The following is a 16,633-nucleotide window of genomic DNA, read 5'->3' on the forward strand; positions in this document are numbered from 1 at the left end:
CATTATCGGTTACGTTTTGTTGAAACATTTGGCATTAATTTATAAAGATCTTCTTTATAAATAAACTATTTATAAATAAACTATTTATAAAGAAGAAAAATATTGAAACAAAGATCGTTTATTATTTAACAAAATTAATTATACTGTCCACGTACACGACAATGTACAGTAGGCCTGAAGAGCTTAAAATGTTCGGCATTGGATCACCGCAACGATGAATGTGTCTCCCCCCCGGCGTTTCTTACGCTCGTATTTTCAGCTATTCCGACTATTAATCACCGCGAACGTTATTTTTCAATGCTGAAACGTACGATTGCAACGAGAACCTCCACCGATTGCTTTCGTCCAGGAACATTTAATCGCGATAATGGCGAGGGATGATGTCATTCGAGATATTACAGTTTGACATGTCACAACGATTTTAATGAATGCATCATGGGTATCTTGAGTGAGTCGTAATCATATTAATCTCCCGTAAGGAAATTAATCGATTTAATTAATCGAATTTCATACACGATGAAGATTTTATTCAAAACAAAAATGAAAATACTCGAGTCTTTTCTTACGAGATCGAATTGGTTCACCCGTTATCGATAAAAATAAAATAAACGAAAAAATAATGAAAGAAGTGGGATGTAATTTAAGAGAAGTCGAGACCACGCGCCCTTTATGGCTGAAAGGTCAAAAGCGACGAGTCTCCCTCGGTGCTTGGAGATCAGCTGATTGGTCGCCAGAGCGTCAGCTGATTTTGACAGCCCGGGCGACCTTGTGCGCATCCTAGCGCGTCGCGCGCCGTCGACCAATGCGAAAACACGTCTCGACGCAGTCACGCGTGCACACGGTCACACTTCGCCCCCGTTCCCCCAACTGCACGAACCACATATTATAAAAAAAAAATATATAAAAAAGAATATCTCAAATATTTCTATGATCCACGCACCATTGTTCGTTCGAAGAAAAAACCATCAAACACTGCTCGAAAATGCAAGTATCAATTTGCAATTGAATATCTGGAATTAATTAAAAATCAAAATGGCGTAAAGACCAAAGGCCAAAGATGACGAGGGCAAATTAGTTCGCCGGTGCACCACCGGTATGACAACGTCTCGTGTGTGCAATTTCCATTCGTTGGGGGATTAGCTCTATATTCGTATCCCGGGGTCTCCAGTGACCCTGATCAATATTTCATTTCCCAGCTGCGACGCTCCCGTTTTCACAGGCTCGCGCTACCGGAAGGCGTACGCATCGCGCGCCACACTGAATAAACGAGCTGGGAATGTCTTCGGTAATATGGAACACCTGCATGATTTTTCTTTATGGTCACTGTCAGACAGCAACGAGCGCCAAGAAATGTTTAGTCGCGATATACATATTGTGACTCCTTATGTACCGATGAAGCTTAAATATTTCTGTACGCGATGCGTCCTTTTTCTTTGGTTTCTTCGGAGATATCACAGAGCCATTACTCTTCCACAAAACCACCACAGGGTGCCAGCAGGTAATGCTCAATGGGTTGCCAACGCTCTCAGAAAATTGAGATACCACCAGCTGTGTTCACCCGCTTCATTACCCACCGAGTGAACGCAGAGTGGCTCCCTGTTCTCCGAGAGCCCGTTTCGGTGCCTCCGTCCGTTTTTACCGACCGAATATGGTGAACAATAGCGTGTGGTCTTTTCGCGACTCCTCTCAATTGTCGATACCTTTGAAAACCCTTCCGATTTTGATATTAAACGAACGTGTTCGTCCAAGAACCATTGTTAATCTAACATTTGGTTATCGATTGTACGTGTAAACGTTGACACACATCTTTTTCTTCAATTTCTTCAGGGGGGAACTTTCTTCGGTCTTCCTTCGTACATAACCTCCTTTCCTTGCCAGTTTTAGAATAAAGACAAAGCAAAATCGAGGGCGATTAAATAAAATACAAAAATTAAAAACAACGGTATCATTATCGAAAAGAAACGATCGATTTTAGGCCGAGTTCTTTTTCAAGGACACGAACACGACCGAAGAATAAGATAAAATCTCTGATAACGATTGAATGCAAACACGTACACGAAGATAGCGTGAGAACCGTAGATTATGTGCAACAAAGAGATCGATAAATCGATACGAAAGCATTCAAGGAGCTGAAAGCGAATTGCTGTTCGGACGATGCATTCCCCACCGGGACACTAAACCCACGATAGTTATGTCCCGGTAATAAATCGCAAACTGTCACAAGTTAATTGATTTTGCAATCATTCTTCGCGCTACAACGACGAGTATCTGTCCAATTAATTCTGCGGCGATGGAAAGAGTTGCCAGGTGGCGTTAAGCACTTGGTGCGATATGGCTGAGAGAGGAGGCTTTGGTCGAAACTTTCTGACACGTCAAAAATGGTGGATCGAAACAATAATTCTCCGCGCTTCAAAAAAAAGATCAAACCATCATTGTTAATAAATACCACGAGTTCTTCGTTTCGGTAACTCCTTGTATAGGTTATGCTCCTATCATACGCGTTCCCACAAATTTATTATTAATATTTTCATTCTTTTATCTCTGTTTTAAACAATCTAGTGGAAACGGAATATGTTTGAGGGAATAATAGAGGAATTTAGGACGTACATACAACAATTACGTAATCTCCACGTACCACTTTAAAATTCGTTAACGCACCACACGGCGAGCTTGCATCGCTTTATCTTATCGAGCCTCGACCAACACTGCACATTTCCATTTTCAACAATACGAACGTGCACGATACTAGAAGTTCGCGTATATACGGTTTACGACACAACCTGCACTGATCAAACATCAAAGCGGCCTTCGCTGCATACATTGACTGCATACGCGGTAGGAATCGAGTTTCAAGGTTAAACGATAAGTCGGTCAAGTCAGGGTTATCGCGGAACTCCACCACGATGCAACTTTCTCTCCCCAAACAATTCACAAAGAATTCTAATGTCGAATACTTGCTACGTTTTCTAATAAACAAAAGCCCTACCTACTTCCTACTACTAAATATCAATTTTTTATATTTGACATACGTCTACGTGAATAGAAGTAAGTAACAAATACTTGGTTTACTTTTTACTTTTTCCTTTTTAACCTATTCGCACAAAATTCCAAGAAACGCTCGTTTCTAAACGTATACTGTTTTCTTATACGCTCTCTACACATTTTCTTAACATGGACCACTTTCAGGATATTTTCCAAAGTAGTCGTACCGAAAAGTTACGTTTGTCCGTATTCTTTTCGTGTCGCAAATATCGACGCGACCTTTGTTTCTGGGGCAATTTTTTGGAACTTACACGTTTCAAAAAAACTCACGAGACTTCATTGAGCACTGGAAGCGAGCCAATCAGAGATTCACAGCAGAAAGAGAGCGCGTTTACGCGCGCAACGACGCGTACGAATGACGTCATACTGTGACGTGCGTGCACGCACGAGATACGCGAAGCGATTACGGCCGGTTCGTAACAGAATAAAATAGCGTTGGAAATGTAAACGCGCATTCCATGCACACACTTTACGATTCAAACGTTTCAAAGATACCGAACAATTGGCATATCAGATCATGAAAAGAAAACTCGAACCAACTATTCGAGCACGTCGGTAGGCTCCTTCTTCCTAACTCTACTATTCCAAAATGGCCGCCGTCTACCGCCCGGCTAGTCCAGGCGAATGCGACGGTCCCGAGTTAGGTTCGATCATGCACCGAACTCGACTCGAAATAACGTTAATTTTAACGCAAACTTTATTCTGTTAACCAGTGCCATCGCAGACTAATGTACAAACGAAGAAAACTGAAATATTTCACTTACAATCTGCTGCTGGGCTCGTTGCTGGCTTCGTCGCCCTCGATTCGGAAAACCTTTCCAGACATCACGTATTCGAAACTGTCTGCCCTGGAGCCTCCTTCCTGTTCCGTCGCGTTCCACTCCCCTCCATCCGGATAGCCGTCCTCTCTCAAGGTCGTCGCGAGAACCAGACGAAACTTATCCCCTGCAACAAGAAAATAAATATTTCCGATAAAGATAAACCGTGAACAACATTTCTGCGGAAAGTAACGAAATATATACCCTTCCTTTCCGATGAAACATTAAAGCATCACGGAACGCGCAATGTCGGAACAGGAAGGTGGACGTTTAATAATAAACTCCAAGGCAGTTGCATCGAAAATACATTGGGGGCGTTGCAGAGGCGCGTGCTTCGGTACTTTTAACGAGATTTACGGTTGATCGCGTAAAGCCAATAGGCCCTCCTTGTCCCCCTCGCCATTTCTGCGCGATTCCATTAAAAATGCGAGCATTTGGTCGGCAGACTTTTTTTTCTACGATTACGTGTTCGAGAAGTGGCACGAGCACATAGCACCGCGGAAGAACGCGCGAAAACTGTAATACGTCGCCGACGATTATCTCAGCTTGTCGTTGATTATGCAAGAGATCGACACGAGGTAGGAAAGGTTCAGAAAATTGCTGCGATAAAATGTTATCGACTCGAGCGGAAACTACTAGCGCAAAGAGATACGTAAAAAGTGCAATTTTCTCGCAGGCGATAATAATTGAACGTAAATTAGAATCCTGCGCGTATTTACGTGTATATTTACATATGTCGGGCCCTTCAATGAAGCTTGGAACGTTCACGTAACGGAAGAGCAAGAAAAAAGGGCGAAGGATGAAAGGCAAGGAAGACCGAGAATAAGGGACGCCTGGAAAGAGGTTAGCCTATCAGGGTAAAGGACGTCTAGCGACGGAAACTGGGACACGTGAAAACGACGGAAAGCGAAAACGTCGTCGACACCCATGACACGAAATATCAGAGCGATAGATACCAAGTTCGATGAAAGATATGGAACGTTTGATGTGCTCCATCGCTAGGAAACACCGAGTTCGTATGTAAGAGCTCGGGGAACAAGGGTCAAGGTTAAGTCCGCACTATGTCGATGATAGATATAGCACGGTGGTCGATATTACCCAGCCATGGCAGTGCCAGTGAAGTAGACAAAGGAAACATCGAATGAAACCAAGTTGGGGGATATCTGCATAATCAATTGATCATGTTACGAAGCTTATGCGGGACCGACTTACATCATAATAGTGGTACAACGATTATAGATTACCTAGTTGAACGATGTACAACACCGTATTATATCCCCGGCGGCCATATTTACTACATAATGCGAGCCGGGCGAAGAATTACGTTCGTTCGCGTGATTTGCCGCGTTAACCTTGACACTGACAGCAACGTATACCGTTCATTCGCTTGTGTGGATGCATTAGCGCTTTCCGGGTAAGCTGTATGTATTTAGTCGTCGACGTAAAGACTCTGCATTTAGACGTTTACCACCGACACCGTATCGTAAACGCTTAATTTCGTTTCGAAATTTAATGCGACTCGTAAAAATCATTCTCCGTTCTTTTTTTTCTCTGCGATAATCAACACACACTTGGAAAACAATATTCAACCACGAATCGATGTATCAGAGAACTGGTACCGTGCAGCACGATCGGAAACGTCAACCATCCTGGTATAGAGAGCTTTAACGACTGTCCCGAGTCTACCGAAATCCGCCATCTTGTCTCGTGACGTCAAACACTATCAAGAGAGAGCGAGAGAGGACGACAATAGTTTATATCCATTCTTCGTACCGATGCGTATCCGCATTCGCTGCGCAGGACGTCCTGGACTCGTCCTCCGCGAATATTCTTCACGCACCTGTCACGACCTTGCTTCTGCACGAGCTGCTTTCGACGACATCGAACGATAACGCACGAATGTCTCCGACCGATTGCGCACCATTAACGCTCGCGATTCGGTTACGCGTTTTTCCTCTTCCTAGTCCTCGCACCCGAGAACCATCCATTTATCGACGAATAATCGTTGACGCGTCTCGACTCGCCGCGATTCGCCATGATTGCTGGCCGCGTATGTAGGTTAGTCGCGCGAAAAGAAACGAAAAATCTTACGGCGCGTAGCCGCGACAACGATGGGGAAAAGGTTAAACGCGAATACGCGATGTGGAACGACGACGACGACGACGACGACAACGACGCGACGATAGACGAACACACACACAACTGGTTCTTCTTCTCTCGACGGAACGAGTATCGCGACCGACACGGCTACGAGTCGTGGCCGTTTTGACCTTGGCATTGAACTTATGGGAGCTGCCGGGTGAGGCAGGAGAGAGGAACGGAACGAACGAGCAAGAGTGGGGAGAGGCTAGCAGAATGTGGCACAGGCAGATCGAGGCGGGAGGAGGGAGATTGCGTCACCTCGCGCAAGCCTGTGCGCGCCGCGCGTCAATACAGCGGGACTGCCTGGCCCTATGGACTAACCTTCGTTCTCCTTCCCGCCCCTGCTTTTCGCTCTCTCGCTCGCTCGACAACCGCCTTCCTGTAAAATCCATCCCACTCGCACAGCTGTAAAAGCGATTTTGGTTCCCTCTCTATCGATTATTTTGCAGCTTCTACATTTTTTCTTTCCAGTTCGGAACACTTACGAAAAAATAAGACACGCGCGCACATCGACTACTCTCTTCATTTTTTTATCGATAATTTCTAAACTTTCTGACGTAAGAACTATAAGGAAGGAAAGAAAGAAAGTCGAGCTGTTTGCAGAAATTAGTCTAGGGTCAAACGAGACATAGAAAGGAAACCATTCTCGAAACCGGAGGCAGGGAAACAGGATATGAATCTGTAAACACACAGAAAGCAGGCAGGGGTGGATCGACGATGCGGTTCACCCCACCCCCAACCCCCCACTCCTAATACTAGTGGGCTGTGACGCACCCGCTCCCTCTGCAGCACCCGAATCAACGGGATACATCCAGAACTGTCCGTAGGGCGAGTCAAAATGACGATATTCCAAGGGAAGGGGATGGGTTGCTTTGCTGCAGCGTGGCGTAGCCTTGGGCACACTTACGAATCCAATGCACGTTTATCACGAATACCCCCCCTCCTTCCCCTTTCTTTTACCATGTTTACGATTACAAACATCACGTGGTTGATCCAAAAAATTTTGCACCGAAATATGTCTACTTCGATCTTCGTCTATTGTACTTATAAATTATGGATATATATATTATGATGTAAACTCGACGTTGGAAAAAATACAGAAAAATGCAAATACATGTCTCTCGTTTTAATATCGGAAAAATAACCGAAGAATACGAATAAATGTTCGTACTGGAATTTAATATTAAAAAAATAAATAAATTGCGGGGATTCTAAAAAGAGATGGTGCACTGATTCTTCAATCCTCGTATCGTGCCACGGGAACGTTTCGTCGTTAGAAAAAGCACGATGTAAGTCACCTTCGAGTGGGTACACACGTTAAGACAACTTGCTTCGAGTCGCGCGGAACACGTTCCGCCAGTGTCCTTTACCAGGGTCGTCCTTACGACGTCTAGCCAAGAAGCGGAGAGAAGTGGCAGCGAGAATAAAAAGGCCGTCGCGTAGCACGTGTGCCCGTTAGCGCGAAACACGTGTCACGTTTACCAAAGGGCTGAGAGGAAGGTGGGTATCGATTCTTTGACATCGATCGCGTGCAGAGACGCGTATCATTATCAACGTTTCGGACACACGACACCTACCGAGCTTATAAAACAAACGAGGAATGGTCTTGGAATGTAAATGATTTTAGCATACGTGACCGGATGCGGGAACTTTTCAAAATTCGCTTGATAAAGAAAATAGAAATCTCGATTCTATCGCGGCTGCCAAATGCGTTTCAGACATTCCGCGACTTTCACGAGCACATAAATATTGTTTCTGCGCTTTATAAAATTCGAGGCGATGTTTATTTTAAAAATGTTTCTGGTTGCTACAATAATTTTTTTTTTTATTTTCAATAACGTTTCGTTCATTTTCTTCGCGTTTTAACGTTTTACGAATCTCCGAGCCAAGATTTTGCTGTTGATCTCTCTCCAATATTGACCGTGTATCTCGACTATGAAGAAATAGCTACTAAAACGACACCCGACTCCTTGGGAATATACGTATGTACATACACGTTTACCAACTATTTTAAACACGAACGCCAATTAAACGGGACTGCAAACCCTGTGCTAACTCTGCAAAATTCACGCTGCAAGTGTATCGATTAAGTACATACACCAGGTCCGTGAGACAGGCGACGTAAACAAACACCAGAGTCGTGACAGCACGTCTGCGATATGGCAAACAGAATTTTCATGCGATGGCAAGCTTCAAGCTGGCTATCCTTCGCCAACAAAGACTGTTTAATTACTTTCCCCTTTCGACGACAGTCACGGACACGAATGTCTACGGTCTAACAAGACTGAAAAACCTCCTTACCAAATATTCTAATCCAAATTTAAAATATGACGTTCAAATATTTGCGGACAAAATATGAATAAATATTTAGACTTTATGCTCGCTGTTTGAAAAAGTACAGGCACACATATTCTATCCAAAATAGAATATTTGAAAAATTACAGACAAGCTGCAAAAATTCTCTAAACACAACTTTCTCGCCGACACCGTTTCCCCGTGTGAAAAAAACAGCCCATAAATCATCCGTCGAACTGATCTTACGACAGCCGTGCTCGGTTACGAGATCGAATCTCGCAGACTTGGAAGAATTCAAGCGGAGCGCGACGATGTATCGTCAACAACCTACGAAGTCTTCGCCGGAGATATATTTTCTGCGGTATTTTTATTTCTGCGATCAGAATATACGGCTGGCCCATGGATCATCACCGAGAACGAACCGTCAATCTTGTCGACGTGCCATAACGAGTACCATATGACGCTTCTTCCGGTGTGAATTCTATCATTTAAGCTATCAAGGTTACGCCAAAATTATCTACAAATTCTTTTTGTATTACTCGTATTTGTTCCGCCTCTTTGGATCCGTAAAACGCGCCCCTTCATGGTCACGCCCCCTCCTTTCGAGAACGTCGATCCAAATAAATACGATGCTACCTCTTATTAGATATTTATATTTATAAATATTAGATCAGAAAATATTATTATCAAATGTTTCATTTTCTCGTAACTCGTTCTAAAGATAAACTAAACAACAATGAAAACCTAAACGGATGCCAGATATGTAGTTTCTTAATCAGCGCAAAACACATTTCCAATAACGTATTGCGAGATAAACGACTTAAAAATAGCAGAGCACAGCGATAGTATCAAACGATTCGACTTCGTAATTCGGGTCTTCTTTAATAAATTCGTTTTAAATATCAGAATGAAAAATTCCAAGATGTCCAATGCGGGAAATGTAATAATAAGTCGTTCGAAATTAGCTTACCCAGTTCCATCGGATAGAGCCAGCTGTTGATGTCCAGGATCAAGTCCATTTTGAAGGACTCGGACTCGCAATGGAGCCTGCTCACTGCAACCCATCGTCACACAGCCAGGGGAACCGGAAAAAAGAAACGGGAAGGCACCATCGTTAGACAGCCCGACGACGGATATACGTTTACATATATGTACATAGTCGTTTCCTCGGAACACACACACGCGTGTATAGGTCCTATACACACACACGCGCACACAGAGATCGGTCCGAGAAACTGAGGAACAACGGAGCGTTTAGGGTCGCGTGGAAAAATAAAATTAAAAAAAGAAGGCTAGAGAGTCACGTGATATACGTATTAACCAGAGGTGAGTCATAACAGGCTTCGTAACACTCGATCGCGTTCGATCCGCGGAGGGAAAAAAAGAAACGAATATTTTTCACGGGTCTTGGGGAACGCAACGCGGAGTTGTTGCCACTTCACGGCTGCCCACCGGTTTGACGTCACTGTCAGCCCGGCCAATCACATTCGATTCGCGATACGAATTTATCGCCGAGCCGACACATGGAAAACGCGCACACACGACGGTATAGGAATACGTAGCGAGCGCGCGAGCGCGTTTTCACACACGTGCTCGGGGGACACGACGACGACGATTCTGCGAAAGAGCTTCACCTACACGAGAAAGCTCGCTATAATTGCCGCGCAGAACCTCCGTCTATGTGTTTTTCGTCCCGTATTTTTTTCATTTCCCCCGTGCTCGAAACACGTGTAAATTTCGATCCCATGCAAGCTTCACGTTTTCTGATTTCCCAGCGCGCGACCTGAACTGGAACCCATCAAAGAAACGATATTTTCGGTAGAACAAATATCTTATTATTAAACGTACATGCAAGTTTTATAATATATCATTTTTGTGTAATGCTTTTAAAATATTCCAAATACCCGTCATTTTGTATTTCTCTTTTTGAGGTTAAGTTCTCTGTTTCTCTCGAAAACTCGAGGAAAAAAAGATCGAGAACGTCCTGGGGCGCGTATTGATTCGTAACCGCAGTATCCTTGAAATTTTCGAAAATGCTCGTATTAGTTTCTGAACGTCGTGGAAATAGAATCGACTTAAGTTGGGAGGAGTCGCCTGATTTTCGCCCGTATCCGATAATAATCGTTATTAGCGTATTGTTCGTATTATGTAATTCGTCCTTGCGCGGAGCTTCGTCTTTGTGCTACGCCATTGTACTCGCGAAACAGCCAATAAGACCTTTGCTGCATCACTGCGCCGATGATTGCAATGGACCCGTCCGCGTGACGCGGCAATTTCGAACGGGCGCGCGCGCGTCGCTTGGAATATACTTGCGATCAAAACCGACTCCTCTTCGATTTTTCTTCGTTAAAAGCAAATCACGAGCCACAAAGAAGCAGAATAGTAATGTGTAACAGGATCGCCCGACCGTTGCTCGTGCAATAACAAACGTTCGGGCAAATGGAATTGCATCGCTGGGAAAACGAAATCGAAATAATAGCGGATAGCTTGATTTATGGCCGGGAAGGCTCGCTGTTTTTCTGGATTGAAAAAGATTGTTTATGGCTTCGCACTGCCACGGGACTTACATTACGCTGCAATTAAAATAGCATGATTGTTATTTTTTATCTTTTTTTTTCAAATTGATCTTATATACGAGCTTGGAAAACGTGTGTTATTATCCGATGAAAGGTCGAGGTGTAATATTTCTATGCTCAACGGTAGACAATTGATAAAAAATAAATCATTAAATGTCATTTATATCGGTTCAGGGTCAAAGTGTCCAATTACCAATAATACAAAATCGCCGATGATGAATAAATTACGAGGGATTCTAAACTCGAAACAACGATGGATAAATAACAGTCTGTGAGTTTTGTTTAGTCGGGTGCGTAACAAAGAAGGGAGAAAAACGACGACCAATGGAGGACCCACGTTCCTTCCAAGGCCATACTCTCCTGCACCCGACAGTAGCTGTTGTGTCGTAACTGTTATTTATTTCTAATGAAGTATTATGCATTCATTTTAGTCGTTTTAATGCGTACGTTCGAATAGATTACGTGGGACTTATTTTTTTTTTTTTATCGTTGATCGTCCGTATGTTCGTTCGAGAAATTACGGTGAACGAGGGGCGAGTCTAATTTGTATGTATCTCATTGCCTGCATCGGATTCGTGTGAATTAATTAAGTGTCTTTCGACGACGTGACTCAGTGCACATTTTAAGCGCGGCTCGTGTTATGCACTTCGATCTGTTCCGCCGACAAGTCCATAAATGCTAAAGCGGTGAGCTCGCGCGCGCAATTATTCCTATCATTATATTACAATAGAAATTGAAACGCGTAAAGACTAGACGAGTTCTAGGCTCGTCAATTTGTCGGTTCGATACCGAACTATAATCTCCTTAAACAAGTGGAAACAGACCGATTATTTACTTTTTATATATACATTTTTACTGTATGTTTCATGTGTCTATGCAGTGCAAGAATTTGTATAAAAATGTATAACCAAAATTGAAATTAAACAATTATATAGAAGAAAATATTTTATTTTGCAAACCTAGGACTATTATATTTGTGACTACGTCGATTCAAAGCCCACTCGATATTGATTCCATCGATAAACCCCGCTACGAGATAACGAGGGAATTTGCAAAACAGCATTTCGAAGCGAGGCTACCTCGTTATTTTCTGTATTAATTTTCATAGTATAAAGAGATCCATCGCGTTTAATGCCCAAAGTCCTTTCTTTGTCCTCCTAAAATTACACCGTAATATTGTCGTGGCCCATTTCTTTTTTCTTTTCTCATGAAAAAGGAAGAACACCAAGGAGACAATGCAAACACGAATACGCGCCAACGAGTCTCGTGTCTGCACGCCTAATTTGCGTTTTCCGGTTGTGTAACCATTTCTTGGAAAAAAAATAGGCAAGGAACACCCGAGAATCATCGGTGACGACAAAAAAAATTGAGCCAAGCTGAATACGAAATTATTGTAAATAACGGAAAAAAAAAAAAAAAAAAAAAATGGTTCGAGCGTGCTCTTCTGATGTATTACACAAGGCTCTATAAAGAGTAATCCTTATGTTCACAGCGTGAAAAAAATTGCGTTTCTATATTATTAATTCCTGCGATACGAGATCCCAAAAAACCAACCAATGGAAAATATTTTTGAACAAATTTCACTGATTTCTCCAGCCCTCTCCACTGGTACCGATTGCGTCCCGGTAACGTCGAAACGATCGCAAACAATTCGAAACGCGGACGAGTCGAAACGCAACGGGGACAAAGGTAAAACAAGGGAAATTGAAAAATCCTCTACGCGCAGTCAATTCTACAGGGGGGAATTTCCTCCAATTACTCACGGTAATCGTTGACGTCGATCGACGCGGAGAATCGTGAAAATTTCCGGACTACCCGGCCATTATTTCCGGGGGCTGCATTTTTTTCTGGATCTACTTTTTCACCGTGTTGACTGTCCCCGGCGCTGGTAACACGTCAAATCGATTCTCGGTTGATCCTCGGTACCGAATCGGTTCCTGATTCGTCCTCGTTAAAAACGTTTCCCATCGTCCCGTGACTCGGTTACCAAACGCAGCCGAAATATCGTGAATTTATTTTGCGTCGGGGCTTCTCTCCGCCGCGGAGGATGCGACATCGAATGATCCAAGGAGGGAGCACGGACGGATCCCGATGCTGGCACACGGTGGACTGATCCGTTCCTGGTTGCTGACGTTGCTGCCAGCTGCTCGACTTCTCTATGCGGCCAATGTGGAGAGAGAGCAACCGACGACCTTTACGGTCGCCCGGTGGTACGAGAGTTCTCCAACGAAACGCACGGAACCTGCCTTTATCCCCCACTACCGCCACTCTCACCCCCTAAACCTCCCTCCCGCCCGCCGCCCGCTACCCGCCGCCTCCCTCTAGCCAGGCTGATCGGTCTCCAGCTACCCTCCTCTGTCGCTCTCTGCCCTCGTCGTCGTACCACCTTCTCCTTCGCCACCCCGAAATGCCACCCTCCGCAGCCCCTCTCTGCTCTTTCTCCACCTGTCGCACTCTGGCTCCCTCTGTTTTCGTTTTTACCCCCCTCCTTGCCCCTCCAAGGACGAGAGGGGTTCTCGCTGCTGGTCCTGCTGGCAAGCCTCCCGATATACATATACCCATATTTCTCAGGAATCTTCATCCGTCCCTTCGTACCACGTCCAACGTTTCGTGCTTTGATTGCCACCGACGGTCTGGGTGTTGTGTAATAATACCAAATAAAAAAAGAAAAAAAAAAAAGACAAATTGGAGGCCGACGAGGATATTTTTCGCCATTGCGTCAACCAAGTAATTGAAACGGTATTAATCTCCTAGTAACGCGACCGATCGCAAGGGATCCGATAAAAAAAGATTCCAGGTTGTTCCGCGAGGAAATTTTACACAATTGGGACACGATGAATTATTCTTACAGCAATAGTTTCTATACTCAAGACTATGACAACATGCCACAAATATTACATACGACTAGAATGACGTAATCTAAGCGCAACTTTAGAAACGGACCGGAGAAAAACTATCACCTTTTCACTACGGTTATGGAAAAGAGAAAAAAAAACAGAATACTTGTTAATAGCGAAGATATAACGTCTTTGATAAAAAGACAGTCAGTTTGAATAAAAATAAAAATTTTGTTCTGGCTATCGTGACGAAAGAAATGTGTATATAATCAGAGTCGAAAGGTCCCCCGTTTCCAAAAATGTACCTTTCAATTCATATCCCCTCGTCGGTATGTATCGATGTCACGTTACACGATGAAAGTAAAAAATAATGGAGAATTATAGAGGGTTGAACATGCTCTAAGGGTGATTTTCCTCGTCTCTGTTGTAATTACCATTTTCTAGGGAGTCGTCGTCAATGACACACAACGCGCTGGACCCCTCCGCTCCCGTGACTCTCGCACTTTAAAACTAGGAACGACTTCGGGACCATCCGAACGTGTCAGCTGGTCCTCCACCGCCGGGGATACGCGGCAATGCTTCACGGACGACGGTACCCCGAGCTTCCAGACGAAATGTGCAAGAAGAGCCTGCGATTCTCCCACCCTTCGTCCCACTACGTCTCATCCTTCGTTGCCCTCTAACCTTCACCGCGCCCCGAGCACGTTTCCTCCGCCCCCCCCCCTCCGCCCCTCGTTCTCCCGTTGCTGTAGCCTTAAAAATTTTCTGGTCGCGCGCACGACAGAGAAGCAACGTGACACATTTTCCACCGATCTCCCTTTCAGCTTTGTCACCCCGCGTTCGACTAATTTTTCCATTTCCTGATCTTCGCGGCGAACAACGATTTTCAAGTTGTCGATTTGAAATCGTACGTCCCGTGGACGGTACACGATACACTGTACGTACAATACACTCTGTATAATGTAGCTGACGTTGCGCCGCCACAGCTGGTCGCGATTCGTCGTTAAAGGATAGCAAAGAGGACGGAGAGAACGAAAGAAGCGAAACGGGAGAAGGAGAGAACGCGACGGCGACCTTTACCGCTCGGTGGTTAGAGTTCTCCAACGAAACGCACAGAGAGAGTAGTCTGTCTTTGTTTCGCACCGCGTGCATCCATCTCCGTCTATTATTTCACTCGTACTCGTCTCTGTCATTCGGGTTTCCTCGCCGGCGATCCTCGAGCCTCTTCGTCCAGCTAATCAGCTTCCATCCCTTTTCACAGTAACGCCCACGCTCGATCCGTCCTCTTCCGTTCGTCCCTTTTTCGCGCCCGTCTTTCTCCGACTCGATACGGAAGAGGGACAGGGTATGACAACCCCCTGATGCACCCCTGCGATCAGAAAGGGATGGCGATACATCTACCCCCACCGCGTCAGGGGCGGCGCTCGCCAACCCTCTGACCTCCCTTTTCTCCTCTCGTTGTTTCTCTCGACGGTCTCCCTCTCTCTCTTGCTTTCTCTCTGCGGCAGGTACCACAAACAGTGGCTCACGCTCAAAATCGTCCACCATCCTTACCCTTTCTATTGTCGTTCGTAAAATGTAATACACACAAGTGGGACAAGTAAAATAGAAGACGTAGGTGGGGGGTGTAGGGAGTCTTATATTCATTTGTTCCTCGATATCCAATGGAGCGAATAATAGTCATAATATACGATTTTCTCGTTTTCAAAGCAATATGATTTATGCATCCAGTGCTATGGGTTGGAATAACAAAAACACCTCGGTCTCGTACAAGCAAATTTTTTAGATAAAATGTTTCTCGATTCTCGGTCATTTTTGGTACCATAGGTCGAAAATTAATATAGTACGATAACGTAACGTTAGAAATTTTCACCCTCGGAACGATACACGTGTATATTAGAAACTTTCTTATATCACTGACGAAAACCTTGACGACGTTAGGTGTAATGCCAGCGTTAACAAAACTTCTGTAAAGGGCCAACGACCTTGACCGAAAACGTCACTTAAATATGCGAAGCTTAGAAAGGCTGAAACTCACACGTGCTTAACTCGCATAAGCATGAATTATCCACACTGGCCATTGGAATATACTTTATCTACGGTGAGTATAAAAGTATATAACGGGAACGAGAATTCGTACATTGTGTACTTTGTGAAATCCAATCCGTAGCGAAAGTGATGGACGATTTCCAGCGAGACCAACTGAGTAAATAAGTATATATCTACATACGGTAAGACGTTATTTTCGTCCTTTTCTAGACGAGTTCTTTATCTAACGACGCTCCTCCCTTTCACTTTACGAGAAGTTTCTTGTTTCCTTTATTCGCATGTACACTCCTGGTATTCTTCTTCGTTTTCTCTCCGCTGTTGTGCCCTATGTGTGTTTTCGTTTTTTTACCCGCTGAACGGAGACACGACGTTGTTTTTACATTCGGCTGGTTCTTTCAAACGTACCAGGCGCATCTTTTGAATTATTCTCCTTTGAACGACAATCAAATTCTACACCAGATTTCCCGTCTCCTTTACGAAAGTAATTTTTACTTCAGCCCCGTAAAAGATTAGCGAGTTAATATCGTTAATTTCATGATTTTAATCTGACCCCCTTTTCGTCTCCCATTATCTTTCAATTAGTTAATCTTTCTCATCGCTTTGATACAAACGAATTTAACGAAACAAAAGGACAGATTATTGTTGGTAATAATCTAGACGGAAAATTTAATTACCCTTGTATTCCAGCTGGAAACCAATTTAATTGTACACCATAGATGTAACTATTAATCGAAACAAAATCAAGCAGCTCTTCGATCAATGTTCAACTTTCGTTCGATCATTAATTTTTCTCGGTGATCAATCGGTACGTTAAGCGCGTTAAATTTAATTTTCCCGTCAAATCACTAAACCTCACCAACTCATAAATTTCAAA

General features: G+C 43.9%; 1 protein-coding gene across 2 annotated transcripts in view; it reads right to left on the reverse strand.

Annotated features, from left to right (window-relative positions):
- LOC122399003 (DNA-directed RNA polymerases I, II, and III subunit RPABC3) overlaps positions 1 to 16,633 on the reverse strand; it is a 56,282-nt gene that overhangs the window by 23,326 nt on the left and 16,323 nt on the right. Inside the window, exons 2-3 of one of the 2 annotated variants that reach the window (XM_043399296.1) lie at positions 9,268 to 9,351; positions 3,807 to 3,987 (exon numbers count right to left, since the gene is read on the reverse strand). In XM_043399296.1, coding sequence (XP_043255231.1) covers positions 3,807 to 3,987; positions 9,268 to 9,351 — 265 coding nt within the window. Of the gene's footprint in view, positions 1 to 3,806; positions 3,988 to 5,700; positions 6,112 to 9,267; positions 9,352 to 16,633 lie in introns of those variants that run through there. The other variant, XM_043399297.1, reaches the window with a different exon arrangement.

Source organism: Colletes gigas, unplaced genomic scaffold, assembly GCF_013123115.1.
Source record: "Colletes gigas isolate AHSC1104 unplaced genomic scaffold, ASM1312311v1 Colletes_gigas_Sc00012, whole genome shotgun sequence".
Classification (NCBI taxonomy): domain Eukaryota; kingdom Metazoa; phylum Arthropoda; class Insecta; order Hymenoptera; family Colletidae; genus Colletes; species Colletes gigas.